The sequence below is a fragment of the Pinus tabuliformis genome, chromosome J, assembly GCF_031772625.1.
Source record: "Pinus tabuliformis cultivar Carrire ecotype Pingquan chromosome J, CPIR1, whole genome shotgun sequence".
NCBI lineage: Eukaryota > Viridiplantae > Streptophyta > Pinopsida > Pinales > Pinaceae > Pinus > Pinus tabuliformis.
In genome coordinates this window covers 1,053,695,480-1,053,717,379 of record NC_142295.1, presented here as the reverse complement: position 1 = coordinate 1,053,717,379, position 21,900 = coordinate 1,053,695,480, and the positions used below count along the sequence as shown (strand labels likewise).

General features: G+C 36.5%; 1 protein-coding gene and 1 pseudogene across 1 annotated transcript in view; both read right to left on the bottom strand.

The window, feature by feature from the left end:
* The window catches only part of LOC149230547 (metallothionein-like protein EMB30), a 29,315-nt gene extending 27,181 nt beyond the window's left edge, over positions 1-2,134 (bottom strand). The window contains exons 1-3 of the mRNA XM_089376069.1: positions 1,980-2,134; positions 1,776-1,829; positions 1,568-1,681 (exon numbers count right to left, since the gene is read on the bottom strand). Of these exons, the coding sequence (XP_089232195.1) occupies positions 1,600-1,681; positions 1,776-1,829; positions 1,980-2,029 (186 nt within the window). The 5' untranslated portion in view covers positions 2,030-2,134 and the 3' untranslated portion in view covers positions 1,568-1,599. The remainder of the gene's footprint in view (positions 1-1,567; positions 1,682-1,775; positions 1,830-1,979) is intronic.
* Positions 2,135-17,754: 15,620 nt separating this feature from the next.
* LOC149230546 (amino acid transporter AVT3A pseudogene) lies at positions 17,755-18,395 on the bottom strand (annotated as a pseudogene).
* Positions 18,396-21,900: the final 3,505 nt, after the last annotated feature.

Below are 21,900 nucleotides of genomic sequence, written 5' to 3'. Positions count from 1 at the left end.
TACAGGAGAAGGTTATTTTTCTTTCTCTAGGTTATTTTTCTTTCTCTACTCACCATTCAATCATGAGTAAAGTTCCTTTAGTTATGTTCAATGTGTACATAAAAAGATCCAAGTTATTGCCCATTAAGTACAATATTTTTTGTTTATATTTCTTAGATCTTCTCAAGATTCTTATGGCTTCCTTTGATGGTTGTTCCATAAGAACTTAGTATGGAAGCCTTCCTTTTTAAGGCAAAAAATCCCTTTTCCTCTCATTTAGTAGATTTTACTTCTTTTTTCTATTCAAATTTCTCATTCTTTTCATGAGTGAAATATGGGTAACAAGAACCCAATCCCAAATTCTTTTTAGTTTCAAGAATGTAAAGGGAGCAAGATACAACAATATAAAACATGATTGCATAGATCTAAGAAAATGTTACATTCATTTCTCATAATTACTATTATCTATAGACTAAAGTCACATCAACACCATAAAATAGTAAAAATTAAATTAATGATAAAGCGATAAGAAACATAGATAATTAGAAATAGTGAAATAGTGAAAGATCGAGAGGCATCTGGCAGGAGTGAGAGCCTGCTCCCTTGGAGACCACCTGAGGGGTTATTCAAAGTGGCGTGGTTTTCCTTGATAACAATGATGCGTCAACCAACATTCGGGGATAGCACCCAGAGATGGCTGCCCTCACTATTGGTTTGACAACAAAGTTTAATAGATTTTTCCACCTTTAAAAATAAAATAAAAACGAACCCAATCTTCATTTATATATTAAATAAATTAATGTTATAACCATATTTTTACTTCAAAATTCTCAGCCTTGCCTCTTGATTTCCGAGTATTGACTGAATATATCAAATTTGTCGGATCATAAATGGCCTTGCATCTCTAACACCCAAACCAGCTTTGCATATATCGAACTTTTACCTTTATAATACATTTGCATATATCGAACTTTTACCTTTATATCTATGTATTATAGCAATGAACATAATACTCAAGTCCAAGTGCTTTAAGATTAAGAGGGGAAAAAATTATAAATAAAATAAATTCAAAAGATTTGACCCACTTTGCAGCGAAGGTGCTTTCAACCTGCTTGAAAGATCAATGATATTATTTTCATGTTTAAAATCCGAATTTAAAAATGGGCTCCTAATTATTATTGTCATCGTTTGTAAAGCTTCGTTCATATGTTCTGTGTGTTACAAGAAGAGACGAATCATCAAACCCAATCAACGGATATGGTTACTATAACATTTTATACACAAATCATAACCACTTTGCTGTTTGAATAAAAATATCAAGAGAAAAACCATATCCTGTTATATGTAAAGTCCTATCTAGTAATCAAACACATGAAATCAAAGAAATTTAAGATGCAGAGCACAACATAACAATTAAGATGCAATGAACAATACAAGGCATACTGAAAATCCAAAGTCTATTTAAATTCAAGCGTTTATTTAGGACTACAGGTACAGTAGCCTCTATGGCCCTCCAAAACCATCCATTGGGTTTGATGAAACAACCCTATGCTATGATATACTGGACTTATCAGACACCATTTGGAGAGACTACGACTATTAAAGAGACAATATATTGACTTAGGTGTGGCAGCTGCAAGTGCCACACTGGCAGTTTGGCCCGCACTTGCAGTCGTTCTCCAGATATACATCTCCACCGTGCCTGTTAACATCAAATCCAAAATATATTCAGTTATCATATCATCTTGAAACCATAAAACCGAAATTTATAGCAACTTATGCAGACAACGCGGTACCCCATCTCATAGCTGGTTTCCACAATACCGTCCATCTGGAATCCCTTCTTCTTGCTGTGCAACAAAACAATCCAAACATGGAACGAGCTTAGTCCTACCTAGATTCGAACTCATGACGAGCGGCATGAAATTTGAAAAGGAAGAAAGAGAAATTGACAGGAATTGGGATGAAAACACTAGAGAAAAACAAAGTGGACAACATACGGGCACTGGGTTTTGTCAGCGCAGTCACAATTTGCGCAATCGCTCGACATGCTGGCTGCAAAAATGACGAATTAACAACAACAAACTACTTCACTGGGAACTTCCAAGTTATCAGATACCACCCGCGCTTCTCAATATAGGCGCAGACACCCCTATATATATAGGGCAGCCCAGCACCGGAAAGAAGTGCAGGTGAGTCACCGACGAGAAATCTGAATCCTTGTTCCAGGAAGAGTTCCAACTTCCGGGGACCCACCTCGAATATGACGAAGTCGGTCAGTGTCTTTTGAAGGAAACACAGTGGAGCACGCATCTCATCCTTAGCACGAACGTGCAGAGTACCTCGTAAAGGGACGAGTCTAACGCTATTATTTGGCTTAAAATAACCGGCCTGCGAATGGGCAGTAATACGCCGGGATTAAAGTTTCAACATTTGAGTTTATGGCGCGCTTCTACGAATCAAACATCATTGCGATGGGACATCACCGACGAGTTTCCTTTGACTCCAGTCTCCAGATAAGAGTTCAGTGATTTCAGTAAAAAGAATAATGATGGACTCCATTTTTCTAAAGCGATCGATGGACGAATCAAACTCTGACAGGATCACGCAGCATGACGATGCGTAGATTTAATGGTTTATAGTCGATATGGATCATGATAATAATTATTTAATTCAGGAAGTCATGCTTTTTAGTTTCAAATGGAGTCGGCAGAGGAATTGTTGGACAGTTAAAAGAGGTAGGAATCTGCCCTAAAAAAATTTAAATTTTTTGTAGAGGTAATGTTTGAATTGTGTTTTTATGGTGGAAATGGATTCAGCACCATCAAAAATGTCTAAAACACCTAAAATTTTGAAGTGTAACAACTATAACTTGGATTTACAAAAATCCTTGCTAAATTTTCTCTAAATATAACTAGAATTTCTATAACTCCTTCGCTTGATTAGACTCGATTTCAAATCACATTCAGAATCTGTAACAAGTCCTAACTTCAGATAATCATGTGTAGCGTCTTTCTTGATCATTGAGCTTTTGAGGATAAAACGTCAGAACTTGAGGTCAGGATGTTTTTTGTTTTTTGGGGCCATGAGAAGGTTTCCGATACAATTATTTATTTAGAGCGAGGTGATTACATTTGGTCTTTAATGGAATTAATAAAATAAATAAAAACGAAATAGTATCACTTTAAGTTTTTGAGTTCATATAATTAAAATGTTTAGCGGTCTGGGGTATGCCGTAAAACTTCTGCTTGGCTAAGAGCTCGTCTTCTTCGGACGTAAGGAAACAGGTTAACGGCCCATGACCCAAGGCATGTGGCAGGCGTGAGAGCTTGCGCCCTCATGGTTTTCCTTGATAACAGTGATGAGTCAGCGAACAATCGTGGATAGCAGCCAGAGATGGCTGTCCTCATTGTTGGTTTGACTCACTGAGTTTGATAGGCTTTTCCACGGCAATTAAAAAACAATTTAAAATATTTCTAAATGCTGAATTCATTTCACTTCAAAAAAATATTCAAAAGCTTGTCAAACTTATCTAATCAAAAGGAAAAAAGAAAAAAGAAAAAGAAAGAAAGATAAAAAAGAAGAAAGAAGTTATACCTTATTTATATAGATAAAAGCAAAACAAAAGAAAAAAAAAAAAAGAAAGAAGCTATACCTTATTTATATAGATATAAAGAAAGTTTTGTTACTGTTTTGAGATAGCAGTTATAAATATGTAGTGATACAGAGGCATTTCAATAGTGAAGAGGGCGTATTTTTCGTAGTGAATATGTTGTTCTTTTATTCTTAACTAAGTTAGAAATAAAATTTCATTCTTTTAAAGAAGCTGAAAAAGTGTTCATAAGTGCGTTATGAAAAAAATTCTTAGTATAAAATTGGTTATGTGAATAAAGTGTAACTCACAAATATGACACGCAGTTTATTATTCCCTAATAACCTAGCTTATTTATATCAATAACGTTCTCTTCTCTTCATAAAAATCCCATCTCACAATAACTTTCTCTTCTCTTCATACAAATCCCATCTCACAAAAACATTATGTTCATAAAATTCCCATCTCACAAAAACAAAGAAAGGCAATTTAAGCGTGTGAGGGTTGAGATAAGTTAAGTTTACCCAAAAAACAAATGGAGTTCTTCGAATAGAGTGTAATTCACAGGTATGAAAATTAGTTTTCATATCTTATTTTCTAATAATATATATTATTTATATAAATAATTCTCTCTTCCCTTCCTAAATATCTAATATCACAAAATATAGATCGCATAAACTAATAATGATGAGAATAAGCTAAACTTAGAGCAAAATATTTTATTTTCCTAAATAAATATAAATATATATTTTTTTTAATTATAATTATAATTTTAATAAAAAATAAATAAAATTTAATAATTTTTTTAATTATAATTATAATTTTAATCAAATTATTTTTTATAGGGAAACTTTAATATTAATAATTTTGTTTTTCTCTAAATTAGATTTGTATAATTTTTGGAAATCAAGTATATTACTAGTAGATTATTTGTTAAAAAATACATGGACTTTATTCAGCCACAAAAGAAAATGGATCTATTAGCCAGTATAAAAAGACATTAAGATTCAATTAAAACAAAAGAAACAACAACTAATCATGGCAAAGCAATGTGAAAATGAGCCAACATGCTACAATAGAAGAACAACATAACATCCAAGTTAGGTATTGACAGATGTCACTAGAGTAAGGTCATTCACACTAGAACCAGATGGTGCAGAGTGCATGAATTTGATTGGATGTATGTCTCTATGTGTGCCAAGCAGGCATCCATCCTCTCGAGACATGAATTTTCTTGCCCATGGGCCCTTTGGATATCATTAAGAAAGGAGATTATGTTATTCATCTCCTCATGTTTCTCCTTTAATACTTGTCCTAACAGGGTGTCCAACTGCTAGTGTAGCATGATTGAGTGCATATATTGGTTCCTTCTTCACCTAATATGAGTAGGGTCAAGAAGCCAATGAGAAACCTCCTCCATTAATTCTGAATTTGAGTAGGCTTGATGATCACGAGTAACGTTATTCCAAATTTGATGTATATCCTCTCGAATGCTAGGAGAGGTCATTGAATGATATATGGCAACCACTTCTTGGGCCTAGGTCTGGACATGTGACTACCCTCGCTGTCCATGGAAGTCAAACCCTTTGCAGTTGCGCATTTGCTAATGCGACATTAAAAACACATAACAAAGTAATCTAATGCAAGGCCAAGATTGTATAACCCACCAACACCAATACAACCTACAAATCAGACCCTCACCCCCTCCCTCGTTGCCCCCGCCCACCCTCCCCTGTGCCTTCGTTAGGATCAAGCCATGCATAGAAGAAAAATCTGAGAGCGTTGATCACCATCTGCGAAGACAACCAAGGACAATATATGAACCAACACCTAGGATTTGCACCCAACATATCCAACCAGTGCCGAAGAATATGCCCAAAGGGAGGAGCATAGGGATAAGCCGAGAAAATAGTGCATCGAGCTAAGGATAAGATATTACCCAAAAAAGCAACCGAGGAATGTCAAGACCAACCGACACCTCGTCTTTTAAAAATGAGAACAAGAGCCAGAAACCTACTCTATGCAATGCATCCAAACACCCAGTGTCCCAACCTATTTAACATAGTTTGATTCAAACTCAGGAGAAACGTCATTTCCCTCGCCCCTAGTCTGATATCCATCGTACTTAGTCACCGAGAGTAAAAGGAAAAAGAGGCCTTTGTGACTTGCAGTCGCAAAAACATTTTCGACATGTGACTTTGAAAGCAACCAAATCTCACCCCATTTAACTAGCTTACTATAACAACAACTCGATGTTTTGAATATGTGTAGCTGTCATGTCAAATGTATTGACAAAGTTTCATTGTAGATAATATTCGTCGGTTTATCATCATCTTTCATTTTCAGCTATAATCATCTTTAAAAAATAAAATAAAATATGCCGGCTTCTTCTTTTGTCTCCAAGTAAAACGATTTACTTATCCTTGTCTTTCGTATTACATAGTAAAGCGATAACGATATCAGAAAAATGGTACTCTCATATCATTCAGAAGTTCTGATATATGAGGGCTTTTCCTCGTTATGAAAAAAATGTGATGTTATCACGAATATTTTATGCACCATAGGTTTGGTTTAAACTTCTAATCTAGTTTTTTTAATATAATATCAAATTATAATTACGTTTTATTATTTAAATGACGTGGGCAAAATTAAGTGTTTTTAAATATCATATAACTTCATTTTAATAAATTCATTAGTGATAATCAAATAGAATCTTAAATAGGTATTAGATCATGGATATTGCATTTAAATCAATAACTAACTTAATAAATAATTCTCTAAATATTTATAATAATAAAATAATATTAAATACATAAAATTTATATAATATTAAAAAATTTAAATTTAAATTATATAAAAAAATATGTAAAATTCAAATGATATATAACATTTATATTATTAACAGATTTAAAATTTTATAATAGCCATGTTCAAACAATTAAAATATATATATAATTTAGTTTAATTATATAAATTATTTATAAAATAAATAAAATTATTTTTATTGGTATGATTATTTTAGAAAAAAGCATTAACAATTTTAATTAAGTAATTTTGGAATAGGATTTTCGAATTATGATTTAATTATTGATAATTATTAGATTAATGGTAGAGATTTAATTTATTTTAAAATATTCATAGTAGTATATATATAAAAAATTGGGATTTATCTCCAAAATAGGTTTTTTTTTTTTTTTTTTTTTTTTTTTAAGGAAAAAATCGTAATTTTATTAATGAAAACAAAATTTGATATTCTAGATGCTTGCAAGCAATCTATCATTTAATGATCATAAGTTCATACATAACAATCAATTAACAGATGAAGAGGAAAAGTTAAACTTTTCTCCATTTCTTCTTTTCAACCTTCTGAAATTCTCCTTGAGATGGCGTGGATGAAACAACAACTAGCTGATTTCCTTCTATTCTTGAAGTTTCCTTGTCTGAGTCTGAATTATTAGATGCATGATGACGTTTGTTTCCTCCAATGTCCTTTGCTTCAAGTTTCCTCAAATGTTGTGCCATAGTGATCTATAATTCTGATGGTTCTTGAGATATTTCCCCCTTCCCTTCCTTTTCTTGTATATTCTGTTCTTCCACATTTGGGATGGGATCTCTTTCTTCTTCTTCCTCGTCCTCCTTTGGCTCATTTGGGGGAAATTGCCATCCTTTGGGTTACTTCCCTGGTTTCTTCTTCCTTTGCTGCTCTTTCTTCGCACTAGGACACATATTTTGTAGATGTCTTGTTTGCCAGCATATTCGACATTTGAATGTTGTGTTCTCAAAATCTAGGAATTGAGTTCAGCTTTGCTTGTCATGTGAGAGTTGAATGCAGTATAGTAGGCCTTTACTGAGGTCCACCTCCACACATATCCGTGCGAAGTATAGATTCGTTCTTCCATCCTTTGTGTGTTTGTCTTTATGAATCATCCTAAGATATTCCCAACGCCTTCTAGCACTTGATTATGCCATAAATAAAGGGGAAGGTTATGTAGCCTAAACTAAACCGGCATTCTTGATACAATCATGGTATTAGCATCAAAATATGGGAACCATGGAGTAATGAAAAGTCTAGTCGATCCCCAAAACCATGGACCTTCCTGAAGGATAACTTCTCGTTCCTCTGATGATGTAAACTTTATAATGAAGAAAACTTCGGAGCAGAGGTGTATTTCAAAAATTTTTGTCCAATTGGTGAACAACCATTGGTTTTGGCCAGAAGCTGTTGAATCTGTAGATAATGGCTTGTGCTTCATAGGTAGTGTGAAGATCGTTTGTTTCTGGAATATCTATGATCAATTCTGGGACATAATTTGCTTGCTCCACTATGTAGGCGTTAGGAATATTATGTGTTTGATATGGTTTCGTTGTAGCTTCTGGTTTCCCTTGGAGGATATATTTTAAGGAGATACCAGCATTTATGTGTTCCTGATTCTGTTCAGTATATTTGTGTAACCTAGATCTAGCAACACCTCCTGCTCCCTTTGATTTACTTGATCCCACTACTCCTCCTCTCAATCTCAGATTGAGGATGATGGTGGTCTCAGGTAAAAGGTTGTATTCATGTAGATTGTGATCATCTTGTAGTGATTTGCCACCACAGATCAAGTTTTGCAAGTGTGATGGATAACCCAGATTTTGCATAATATTTTGCTTCAATTGAAAGATCTTGTCTGAATCTTGTACACATAGTAATGATGAGTTACCAACAGGGGATTTTAAGAAAATTTGGAAGCAGTTCTTTTCTTTCTTCTCTCGGATATCAGATGTTTTAGGATCCGGATCTGTGCCGTATGATGTTTCTATTCCCTGTAGTAGGGATTGCATTGTGGGTACATTCGTTAACTGCAAGATCCTTGTTGATCTGTGATTTATTAAGTTTGAAGCCAAATCCAATGAGAAGCATTCAAGAGAACTCGGATTAGGGCCCGATCCGCCTTGTTTAGAAATTTATAAGCCTAGTATGAGTGTATATCCTAGATCTGATATGGTAGCTCTAAGGTTTGTATACCTTACATTGCAAGTGTCTGTGGTTGGGTCTGTAACCAAGGTGTTAGTGTCTTTGCATCCCATATACATTGCTGAGAAGTGTGTCTCGATGATATCCATAAGGCTGCATCGAGCTCCAATCCCCTCTTCATATGAGTACGAATCAAATGTGTAGATACAACAACTTTAATTTTTTTTGGGCATATATAAATCACATTCAAGGATAGCTATGTCCTCTGTAGAAAAGGCGAATATCATCGTGTTGCATTTTATCCGTTGTTTATGTTCTTGTAATGGATCTGCTAAGATAGGAGATAGAGGAGAAATGATCTTCGGATCTATGCCATACAGTTGTCGTAAGGATAGATCTAGCATGCGTCGACTTATCAATGTATAGTGTTTCTACTTTTCCGGTAATGTCTAGGCCAATTGAGCATCTGTGATGACAAAAGGAAAAACCCCAATGATTTGATGGGAGCTCCCATTGGGTGTGGTTATGGATGCATATATCCACCCATTAACATTGTAGAAGATAGATCCATGTGATCTATGTTGCGGCTCAGCAAGGGCTCAGCAAGTGGAGATCTAGCTTGAATAAAAAAATCAATAAAAATAAAAATATTCACCTCTTTGTCACAGACCTTAGAAATTTTAGACCTGGTAAGCGAAAGAGGTTGGGGATCGAACCCAAGGTGCCCTAACCCATCCGGCATAGTACAGAGGCTCCAAATCTGTCCTTTGACATACTAGGCGTGAGACGCAACCCCATTGTCAACTATCCCTTAAGTTGTGGAGCGCAACAAAACCTTAGCATTCTCCATTGTAGTGTTGGCAAAAAATGTATTGTTATTATTCACATTGATCTCCAAAGTAGTTATGCCATTCTTTGTTTTTAATTAAATTGATTAATTAAAAAAATTATCCTATGAATATGTATGATATAAAATGAGTTAAGGTTTTTTTGGTACATGATATTGATAAGCCATAGTATTGGCACATGATATTGTAAGAATCTCCAAGGTAAAAGTCTTCTTCCATGTTTTTTTAAATCTACATATGTTTTATCATATATATATTAATTTTCTTTTATTGTTTAATAGTAATAATTTAAATAAAGTTATAATTTAGTTAATTGGATGATTTTTTTAATTTTAACAAACTGAGATGTATCTTGTAATAAGAGTTTTGATGTTTAGGATGGATTGAAACCTATCCTTGTTTATGAATGATTTAATTTATATGGTTGAGCTAGTTTAACTAGAACATGTTAGGCCCCCATAATACTAGTGATTCGCCCATTACTATTGTCATTCTGACCCTTACTGTTATTATTGTGCCCCTATTGTCCCCATATTGTTATTAATATGCCTCATAGAAACCCACTATTGTTATTTTTGTGCCCTTATATTATTACTGTTATGTCGGCTTGACTATATTGTGACCCCTTAGAGTCCTATATATAGAAGGGAGGTTTAGTCATTTGTATCATCCAAGAATTGTTCATTTGTGTAATATAAATGTGGTTGCCCCCTCGAAGAGGCTGAATTCTAAGTCATTGATCTATCTTTTCTATATTTTTGTGAGCTGGTTTCCTAACATTTGGTATCAAAGCTTTGGGTTCTAGGGATCGCGGCAATTTCACTATAACTTTTTTTTTGCGATGTTTCAGAAGCTACAAAAAAACCCATTTGAGCCAAAATCGTTCTGAACTTCGAATCCAAATTTCAAAGCTTGTCTCGCTATATTTGTGGATAGATGATCTGAGGAATTTAGGGTTTTGCAGACTCCCGAATTACATTCCAAACAAGTGACCTGGGAAAAATTGTCATGACTTTTGTTTTAAGCATCAGATTGAAATTTCGTAAGAAGTTTCAGAAAGAGGACGGCTTGTAGTTTTCTGTGTACCAGTTTCAAGTACTAAGGTCGAAACAATGACACATGGAACGTTGTACAAATTCGCTCTACTGAACTAGTCTATAATTAGGTCACCATGGGAGATTTGGCATAACTCTTCCTTGGAGAATCCAATATTGATCAGAATTGCACGGTTAGAAAGAGGACTCAAAGGGATACCGCAAGACGAGATTTCAGATATTCGAGATCCGTAGTTACAGAGATACAACAAATTCAATATCGAGCTCTTACAAAGTGAAAAAAAGGTGTGTAGTTTTTTTTATTTTTATTTTGCATAAGATTTGTTTGAAAAATAAGTTTGAAGGAATTCAAAGGGAATAGTGAATAATTATTAGCATTAATTAATTCCCCGAAGAAAGAAAATGGAAACACCTAGTAAGAAACCTGAAAGCTCTAACATGAATAGTGAAGAAGAGGAAGAAATGCAACATGATATATCAAAATTATAGGACCAAGTACAACAAATTTCACTCTCACTAAAGGTAAATGAAGCTAAGATGAATGGCATGGAAGCTAATATGAATGGCATGCAAGTTAAGATGGATGGCGTGGAAGCTAAAATGAATGACATGGACGCTAAGATGAATGGCATGGACGCTAATATGAATTGCATGCAAGTTAAGATGAATGACATGGACGCTAAGATGAATGGCATGGACGATAAGATGGAAGAATTGAAGATAAATTTGAATAAGTTGCTACAAGAAATGGTCACTAATGGTGAAAGGGTAGTAAAGGAAACTCATGATGAGAACAAAAGAAATGTTAATCATGATTTCATAGACTCCAATGTTGGATTGAAGACCCACCATGTTCCAAAAATCGATATGAGGAAGTTTGATGGCAAGGATCCCTGAACATGGATACTACAGATGGAGCAATTTTTCGATCTCCATAATGTGCAAAACAAACAAAAGGTATGTATTGAAACTTTATATTTGTAACCAAATCAGTTTGTATGGTATCGGTGGCTTTGCTCTCGTAAACAAATTGTCACTTGGGCAATTTTTATGGAAGAATGATAGCACATTATGAGGATACAAAAAGCAACACCATTTTTAGCCAATTGATAAATCTCAAACAAAAGGGTTCAATGAGGGAGCACATTGAGGACTTCCAAAAATTGAACATAAGGGTAAAAGATATTCCAGAGGAGCATAGGATTGATGTGTTCATAAGGACTTTAAAGGATAATATCCAACATGGGGTTTGCCTTTGGGAACCTGATTCATTGGAGAAGGCATTCAAGTTAGCAAGGAAAATTGATAGAAAAATTATGGCAACCAGGAAGCCTACCACAAACAACTACAAAGATGGAAGTGTTGTTTCCCATAGCCTTCCATAACCTACAAGGTTGAGACCACAAAAATTGGAAGTAAAAGAGCAAAAGGGCTTTGTTACAGTTGTGATAGCAAATACATTAAAGGTCATAAGTGTGCCAAGAAGAAATTATTCTACATAGATTGTGAAGAGGAGGAAGAAAAGGAACAAAAAATGTCAAAAGAAGAGGATACTCTAGGAACAAACCTTAGATAAAGAAGAAATGAATCCAACCATATCTTGTAATGCATTGGCTGGAATTACCACTCCTCAAACTATCAAGATAGAAGGACATATCAAGAAGAAAAAGGCAATAGTGTTGATTGATTCGGGAAGTACCCATAATTTTATTCATTGTAAGATAACAAAGGAATTGAATTTCTTCCCATATCTAGCACCAGAGTGTCAAGTGATGGTTTCAAGTGGAGGAACCATAAATTGCTCTGGAAAGTGCCACAATATCAAGCTATCCATGGGAGAATATTTATTGAATAGCCCAATGCTTTCCATTCCAATGGGTGGTGCTGATGTTGTACTAGGATTCCAATGGCTACAATCCTTGGGTACAATAGATTTTAATTTTCAAGAACTTTTCATGAAATTTTGTGTGGAAGGAAAGGAAGTTGAATTAAGGGGTATTGCAGGGAAACCGAGAAAGATGATCATCTTGAGCGGTATGACAAAGCTTCTAAATAAGGAAAAACGAGGTTTCATTGCACAATTATGTTCGCTAGAGGTTCCCACATCGAAATCATCTATTTATCTAGATCTCCAAGAAGTCTTGGACAATCATTCCAAGGTATTTGAGACTCCCAAAGGTCTCCCACCTATTCGTGATCATGATCATGCTATTCATTTGATTCTAGGAAGTGTTCCTCCAAACATCAGGCCATACAGATATCCATATGCCCGCAAGAGTGAAATCGAACGTATGGTTGCAGAAATGCTAGAGACTGGTATAATTCAACCTAGTCAAAGTTCTTTCTCTACTCTAGTAGTATTGGTGCACAAGAAGGATGGATCATGGTGCATGTGTCCAGATTATAGGGAGCTCAACAAGCTCACTATTAAAGATAAATTTCCCATTCCTGTCATTGATGAATTATTGGATGAATTGCATGGATCGATTTACTTCACCAAGTTGGATCTTCGTTCAAGATATCATAAAATCAGAATGAAGGCTGAAGACATTCTGAAAACAGCATTTAGAACTCATGAGGATCATTATGAATTTTCGGTCATGCCTTTTGGCCTTACCAATGCACCTTCTACATTTCAAGGTTTGATGAATTCCATTTTCAAACACTTCCTTAGAAAATTTGTGTTAGTATTTTTTGATGATATACTAATCTACAACAAGTCTTGGAAGGATCATGTTGAACATGTTGACAGGGTGCTCAAACTATTGGAGGAGAAACAATTATGCAAAAAGCTCCAAAAGTTTCTTTGGAGTACAAGAGGTGGAATATCTGGGTCATATTGTATCTCATGAAGGTGTTAAGGTAGACCCTAGCAAAATTAAAGCCATTAAGGAATGGAAAATCCCCACATCCATAAAGCATCGGCGATGATTTCTCGAGTTGACATGGTATTATCGCAAGTTTGTTAAGAATTATGGGAGAATAAAAGCACCTCTAACAACATGATTGAAAAAAGATGCATTTTCATGGTCTCTAGAAGCAACAAATGCCTTCGAACACCTCAAAGGGGCAATGTGCCAAGCACCGACCTTAGCTATGTTGTACTTCACAAAAACCTTTATTGTGGAATGTGATTCTTCAGGAAATGGAATTGGTGTTATTTTAATGCAAGATGAAAGACTCATTACTTTCGAAATTCATCTAATCAGGGGAAAGTATTTACACAAAGCTATTTATGAGAAGGAAATGTTGGAAATACTACATGCACTTAAGAAATGACGACCCTACCTAATGGGAAGATACTTCAAGGTAAAAACGGATCATGATAGTCTTAAATAATTTTTAGAACAAAGATTATCCTCTAAAGAGAAACAAAAATGGGTCACAAAGATGTTGGGTTATGACTTTGAAATCATCTACAAAAAAGGGAAGAAAAATGTTGTGGTAGATGCAATCTCAAGAAAGGATGAGGATGTGGAAGCATTGTTGTGTGCCATTTCTATTATCCAACTAGATTGGATAAACGAAGCAAGGGAGGAGTGGAAGAATGACGAAGAAGTGTGGGCAATCATTCGAAAGATACAACAAGATCCCAGTACATCTGATACATTTAGCTGAAAAATGATTCGTTATGGTACAAAGATTGCTTATACCTATGTAAGAATTCCCAAATCAAACAAAAGATTCTTATAGAATTGCACACTTCTCCCTTAGGAGGGCACTCATGATTTTTAAAAACTTACCACAGGGTTAAGAAGGAATTTTTTTGGGATGGCCTTAAATCGGATATTCAAAAGTTTGTGTCAGAATGTTTCGTTTTCCAACAAAATAAAGTTGAAACAATTAAGACCCCAGGTCTATTACAACCTTTATCCATTCCAAGCCAACTTTGGGAGGAGGTTTCAATGGATTTTATCACAGGTTTACCCAAGTCCAAAAGAAAGAGTGTCATCATGGTGGTAGTTGACAGACTTACCAAGTATGCACACTTTTGTGCATTATCACATCCATTTAAATCCAATATAGTTTCTACTAAATTTATGGAAACAATTCAAAAGCTACATGGAAACCCAAAGATTATTGTAAGAGACAGAGATCCCATTTTCACTAGAAATTTTTGGACATAATTATTTTCTTATCTCAGTACTCAGTTAGCTCATAGCTCATCTTATCATCCTCAATTTGATGGGCAAATTGATATAGTAAACAAATGTTTGTAATGATATCTTTGTTGCTTTGTATCTAATAAACAGACACAATGGGTCAAATGGTTGCCTCTCGCTGAATGGTGGTATAACACTTGCTTCCATACTGCAGCAAAAATGACCCCATTTATGACACTTTATGGATATCATCCATCATCCATCACATCCTATTTAAGAGAAAATTCTAAGGTTCAAGTAGTGGAACATCACATCAAGCATCAACAACAAGTTCTCCAACTCTTAAAGGATAAACTCATTTTGGCGTATAATAGAATGAAACAACAGGCAGATCAACATCGTAGCGAAAGAATTTTTGATGTAGGTGACTGGGTATTACTACGGCTACAACCATATAAACAAATGTCCCTCAAGCAAGCTAAGAAGGATAATAAATTATCACCAAAATATTATGGTCCATACAAGGTGTTGCAAAAGATTGGTACTATGGCATACAAATTGGAGCTTCCTACCACTTCCTGAGTGCACCTAGTTTTCCATGTTTCATGTTTAAAGAAGTTTATAGTTGACAAGCTCCTAGTTCAAACAATATTTTCAGAACTTGATGAGGAAGGAAAAATCATATTGGAACCGGAGGCAGTAACAGAAACAAGAACTCAACAGCTATGAAATCGATCAATTTCGGAGTATCTCATCAAGTGGAAGAACTTATCCGCTGAATATTTCACATGGGAGGATGAGAATTTTATACAAAAGCATCCAGAACTACTAAAGTGTTGAGGACAATGCTTTTCAGAAGGAGAGGGGCATGTTATCTGACATGAAGATTACTGATGCTAAAGTGGGATAATCAGCTATAAAAGGGGATCTTAGGCATTAGAGTAGAGGGCTTTTCAGAGCCATATTATTGCAGGTATGTCAACAAAAAAAAATTGAAGCAGCAACCATACTTCCCTTGGAGTTGACCTGAGTTGGCATCCCTATGTTCTCATGAAGCTTTCAGTTTTGTGTGCTGTTTATTTTGAGTATCCAGTTGCTGTTGCCAGTAACTACTGCAGACTTGATTCTGCAATTAGTCCTCTAGAATCAGTTATCAAATGTATTGCTGAATATTGCTGGAATTTCTACTGTTATTACTGCATTGTTGGTGTTGGTGTTGAGTTTATTTCTCATGTTTTTTCTGTTGTTTACTATTGTTAGCACCCTATTAGCTTTAGATTATAGATAATAGTATCCAGGTAATAGTTTTAAAATGTGAGTCTCTTATGGTTTTTGAAATAAAAACATATCTCGATTTAGGTTCATAACAGGGATGAATACCAACTATGACTTCATTCTAAGTTACTCATGGGAGGATAATTGGAGGACATAAATTACACTATCAAGGACTCACTTGAATACGACAAGGGACACCATGGAACAAATGAATGAAGCCCTGTGTATAATGATTATAGCAATTGACAGAAGGATACAGGCAAGCGAGAGTAGTGGTGAAGGTCAGCAAAGACCCCAAGACTACAAAAGGGGGGTCAGCAAAGACCCCAAGACTACAAAAGGGGGGTTGAATCCCAAGACTACAAAAGGGCGCGGGGAAGGGGGCAATCCCCTTTGTAGGGAACATTAATGGGAGAATGGAAAATCATGGGAATCATGACAATCAAGTTAAAACAGAAATAAACCGTATCAATTAGTGGCATCTTGAGTGTTCCCAATCCCAAGTTTGATAGGGTCAAAAGAGAGACTAAATCAAGGGGCTTCAATAGGAAAATTGTCAAGTTTCTTTCATTTAATCATACGAAGGATTATCAGGAAATCCAATTTTCCACCCCACACCTCGAAGGATCTGCATTTGAAGAAATGCAGATGGAATGAAAGGGTGACTACTAGGGCTGAATTTGTGACTGCTTTTTATCACAAATTTGATGCTTACACCCTAGATGATTACTTCTTAACCCTCAAAATAAGAATCAGAGAGGCCACATGAAAGAGTTCCGCCAAGGCACCCCACTTGTAGAGATTATTTCTCCTCTGCAAGTAGTTTCCATGTATATGGATGGGCTGAATAGTCCATTCAGGGATATGTCAAAGCAGTCAAAGCCCTTGAAGCCTACTTGAAGACATGTATATTTAGAGATTGCCAGAAGCTGCTTTACAACAAAAGATTATTTATTATAAAAAAACAATAAGGGCTAATACTATGGGAATTGAAAATCCCTTGTAATAACCACTGTTGGACAACCCAATTAAAAATATTTTTCCTATTTACTGAAGCCTTAGCCTACAAACTATGTGCTTCCACCTGCAACTTCGAAAAATTATATCAGTATCGGAAAATAATAGCACTGAATGATATCCAATAAAAAGAGTTACAATCCATATTAGAAACGATAAATCCATACTTAATGCTGTGATTGCATTGATAGAAACACAAGCAATTTGATAAATACAAGCACTGCACTTTGATTTTGGCAGTCGATAATAATATTACATCTTTACATTAATTTTGGTTTGAACCTGTGAAGCTCAAGGCCCAAATATAACTCCATGCTTATTGGGTTTTCATGTTCTTGACATGGCTTAGAACCTCCGCCCTGGCCACTTACAAGAATGTTTATTTGCTACAGATTTGAGTAATAGACAAAACTGACCCACCATTGGTGAAGACAATGCTGAATACGATGAGCAAGACATCAGCAAGGATCAATACCAGAGATAATTCATGCCGACAAGCATGCAAATGAAACAGAGCAGAAAATAGAAACCCTAAAATACAACCAACACTGCTCCCAATCAGAGATAAAAAAATCTGCAAATGAAGGGACCAGAATTGACACTATTGTTATCGAGAAAATTGCAAGAGATCTGATCATGAAGGAAAACTCCCCTCTGCTAAACCTCCCTTCTAGGACTTCATAAACAGGATTCATCATCAGTGGAAATGTGAAGAAAAGGTTCAGACATAGGGCAATCTGAACAAAATCTTTGATCCAGCTTTTCCCCAAGTTCAGAGTCACCATATCTCTGGTTGCACTTCCAAAAGCAATATACCCAAATGCTCCGAAACCCCCATAAATGAGAGCAATGAAGAGAAATGCAACAGCCAAAACTCCACCAAATCTATGTTTTTTCTCCATAGCTAATTCCAGGGGCAAAATCATGCTTACCCTTCAAATGCATAGATTGCTCCACCCACTCCATAAGGAATAGCACAGAAACCAGTGAAAGCCTGAAAATTTGGACCCACAGTACTCAATATGGACAACACATCTTGCACCACAACAGTTAGCATTGCAGAAATGTCAACGATATCTGCAAAAATACTAAAAGGGGCCAGATGGGTAAGGGTTTGAATCCCACTCATGATGAGCTCTAGTGGAAAAATGGCCCATATGAAGCCTACCTTCCTGGTAACATCAAACGAGGTAGACAAATAGACTCCATGAGGATTCAACGAGGATTATTGGGATTTGGGATTGGGTTGTGGTTTGGATCCTGCAAACATGTAAGACAGAGTATTCCCTATGAATATGAGATAACCCACACAAACTCCTGCCATACAGAGGACCACCATTAAATCCACCATGGCTTTCCCTGTACTTCCATAAACAGCAAAGCCTAGATCTCCTAGCTATCTATTTTTTGAAATCCTTGCCTTTTGAGGGCCCTCTTAGACCACACCAACAGTATCATGCCATAATAGGCAATGCATGCCACAAGTGCCAGTACAATAAGGCCTGAGAGCCATCCAGTCTTCATGAAAGTGTAGGGCAATCCCAACACTCCTCCTACAATCGATACCATTTTCGACTGTAAATATGTCGGGATTAATGGAGGCTACGAGGAATCAGAGTATCTTCCATGAATTCAAGAAACGGTGTTAACCCCACACCCACCCTTACCTGAACGATTCTTTCCTTCCAGCGAGGGAAACACAGAGCATCACAAGGACCAGAGCTTCACCTACAACAGATGAGAAAATAACTAAGAGAAAAGGCATTCCCCTGAAATTTCCTTTAATTTGAGTAACATTTAGAAACTTTTCGAGAGTAGTTTAGCAATGCTAACTCTCATGTGCTGGGGGGCACTAGAAGCCCAATAATCTTCAGATATGCAACACCCACATATACGCCTCAATTTCAACACAAACACGGGAAAAACATGCACTACTTGCAATGGCAAAATCTCATAGAACTTACGCGTGAGAATCGGAGGAGAGAGACTAAATCAAGGGGCTTCAACAGGAAAATTGTCAAGTTTCTTTCTTTTAATCATACGAAGGATTATCAGAAAATCCAATTTTCCACCCCACACTTGGAAGGATCTGCATTTGAAGAAACACAAATGGAATGAAAGGGTGACTACTAGGGCTGAATTTGTGATTGCTTTTTATCACAACTTTGATGCTTACACCCTAGATCATTGCTTCTTAACCCTCAAAATAAGAATCAGAGAGGCCGCATGAAAGAGTTCCGCTAAGGCACCCCACTTGTAGAGATTATTTCTCCTCTGCAAGTAGTTTCCATGTATATGGATGGGCTGAATAGTCCATCCAGGGATATGTCAAAGCAGTCAAAGCCTTAAAGCCTACTTGAAGACATGTATATTTAGAGATTGCCAGATGATGCTTTACAACAAAAGATTATTTATTAAAAAAAACAGCGAGGGCTAATACTATGGGAATTGAAAATCCCCTGTAATAACCACTGTCGGACAACCTAATTAAAATTATTTTCCCTGTTTACTGAAGCCTTAGCCTACAAACTATGTGCTTCTACCTGCAACTTCAAAAATATCAATATCAGAAAATGATAGCACTGAATGATATCCAATAAAAAGAGTTACAATCCATATTAGAAACCATAAATCCATGCTTAATGCTGTGATTGCATTGATAGCAACACAACCAATTTGATAAATACAAGCACTGCACTTTGATTTTGGCAGTCTATAATAATATTACATCTTTACATTAATTTTGGTTTGAACCTGTGAAGCTCAAGGCCCAAATAACCCTTATAGGATAACTAGCTCCAAGAAAACATAGAAATGAAGGAATTAGAAAACCTTGGAAAACAATAGAGAGCGGACAGTCACCAGAGGGAGTACTGATAAATCAAACAGCAAAGAACTATGCAATGCGCAGACAAACTCAAATATGGGGGAGAGCCTAACAAATTAGTTAAAAATCAGTAGAAGTTTCTTGGCATTGAATCTTGGAACTAGAAAGGAAGGAACGGAAATCAGTAAAAGTCTCTTGGCATTGAATCTTGGAACTAGAAAGGAAGGAACGGGGACCGTTACAGTATTGGTATACGCAGAAAGGATAGTTAGACTATCGTGGGGCAAACACATTACCAGGTCTAACTGACCTGTGAACTTTTCTGAAACAATGAGGCATGCACAAGAGCCAGAATGCCAGACAGTTCCCTGGAATCATTTTCTTTAAACAAGTAATAAGGTTCTGCTGAACTCATGGATACAGAAACCAAGCATAAGAAATAATCTAATTTGGAGTAGATAACAAGGCAATCAAGAAAGGGGTGGCTCGGACCTAGGGTAAGGGTTCGAGCTATTTTCGAAGCCAGTAGTCCCTGCGGGCAGAGGGCTCGATAGCAGAACCCTGCAGCCATAACCAACCATGTAAAAGAAGAAAACCCTCCTGGCGGTGGAACCCTGGAGGTTGGGAGTGGATCATAAGCTCCCGGAAGAAACTTGGAAACTGAGGAGGCCAGGCTATAATGACACTGGGTAGCAGACCCCGCAATTACAAAGGAAAAGAACATATAGTAGGTAATGTTAAATGTATGTAACTGGTAAACAAGCTGCAATTATTAAACGGAGATCAGGTTTGCCGATACCACATATCCAAATCAAAGATTTATAACTCTTTATAACGTAGACAACTCCTTGAAATATGTAAACGATATAACATACGAGAAAACATGAGTAAGCAAGGAATTGAGTATACATCACATTATTTTCTGAAGATATAACCGAAGACGCAAACCCCGAACTGGGTATACATGTTTAGCAAAGATTCAAAAACAAATTTAAGCAAATGGTGTTGTCGACTGCTGGCCATGGTAGCCATATCAAACCGCAGAATAATTAACCGACACAACTCTATAAACCCTCATTGTCACAAAAGAGAATAACATGAAACTACATAATTTTAGAGCAGAATAAGCTCTAGGGAATATCTGAAATGATAATCACATCGTCATAGCAAAATTTATTTACATTTGGGAAAAAACCCATTAAAAGCTCTAACCCTCTTCTAAATTGAGCTTTTTGGCTACGAAACAGGCATCCCATAGATGCATAGAGCCATAGACACGCTTTAAGTTTCCCCTCCAACCAGGGCAAGTTCTTACCCATAACTGGAAACTCCGCCACTGTAGACACGTCGCCCTACAAAGCAGGTTGAGCCAGCTCCGGGTCCGAACGTCCTGCGATGCATTTCAAATACAGGAAAACTGATTAGGGTATCTGATAGGGCTTGAACGCCTACAATCACGAAGAACAAGGAAATAAGAGCAGAGAACCAGCTGAAAGATAAAACCAAAGCTTTTTACTTGTAAACATTTCTGATCCACCGCCAGACCATCAAACAGGACCCAAACAGAGTTACCGACCACTGAAACAGCATTGCGGAAAATGACCGCATCAGAGCAACCTTCGCGGGTGGAATGCAAAACAAATGAAGTCATTCTCTCCACAGTTGGAGATGAGGAAACTCTGGCAAAAGCTCCACCGTTGGGTCACATTGGAGCCACGCTTTAAGTTTCCCCTCAAACCAGGGCAAGTTCTTACCCGTAAGGAAACTCCGCCACTGTAGACACGTCGCCCTACCAAGTAGGTTGAGCCAGCTTCGGGTCCCAACGTCCTGCGTTGCATTTCAAATACAAGAAAACTGATTAGGGTATCTGATAGGGCTTGAATGCCTACAGTCACGAAGAACAAGGAAATAAGAGCATAGAACCAGCTGAAAGATAAGACCAAAGCTTTTTACCTGTAAACATTTCTGATCCACCGGCAGACCATCAAACAGAGTTACCGACCACCGAAACAGCACTGCGGAAAATGGCCGCATCAGAGCAACCTTTGTGGGTGGAATGCAAAACAAATGAAGTCATTCTCTCCACAGTTGGAGATGAGGAAACTCTGGCAAAAGCTCCACCGTTGGATCGTATTGGAGCCACGCTTTAAGTTTCCCCTCAAACCAGGGCAAGTTCTTACCCGTAAGGAAACACTGCCACTGTAGACACGTCGCCCTACCAAGCAGGTTGAGCCAGCTCCGGGTCCC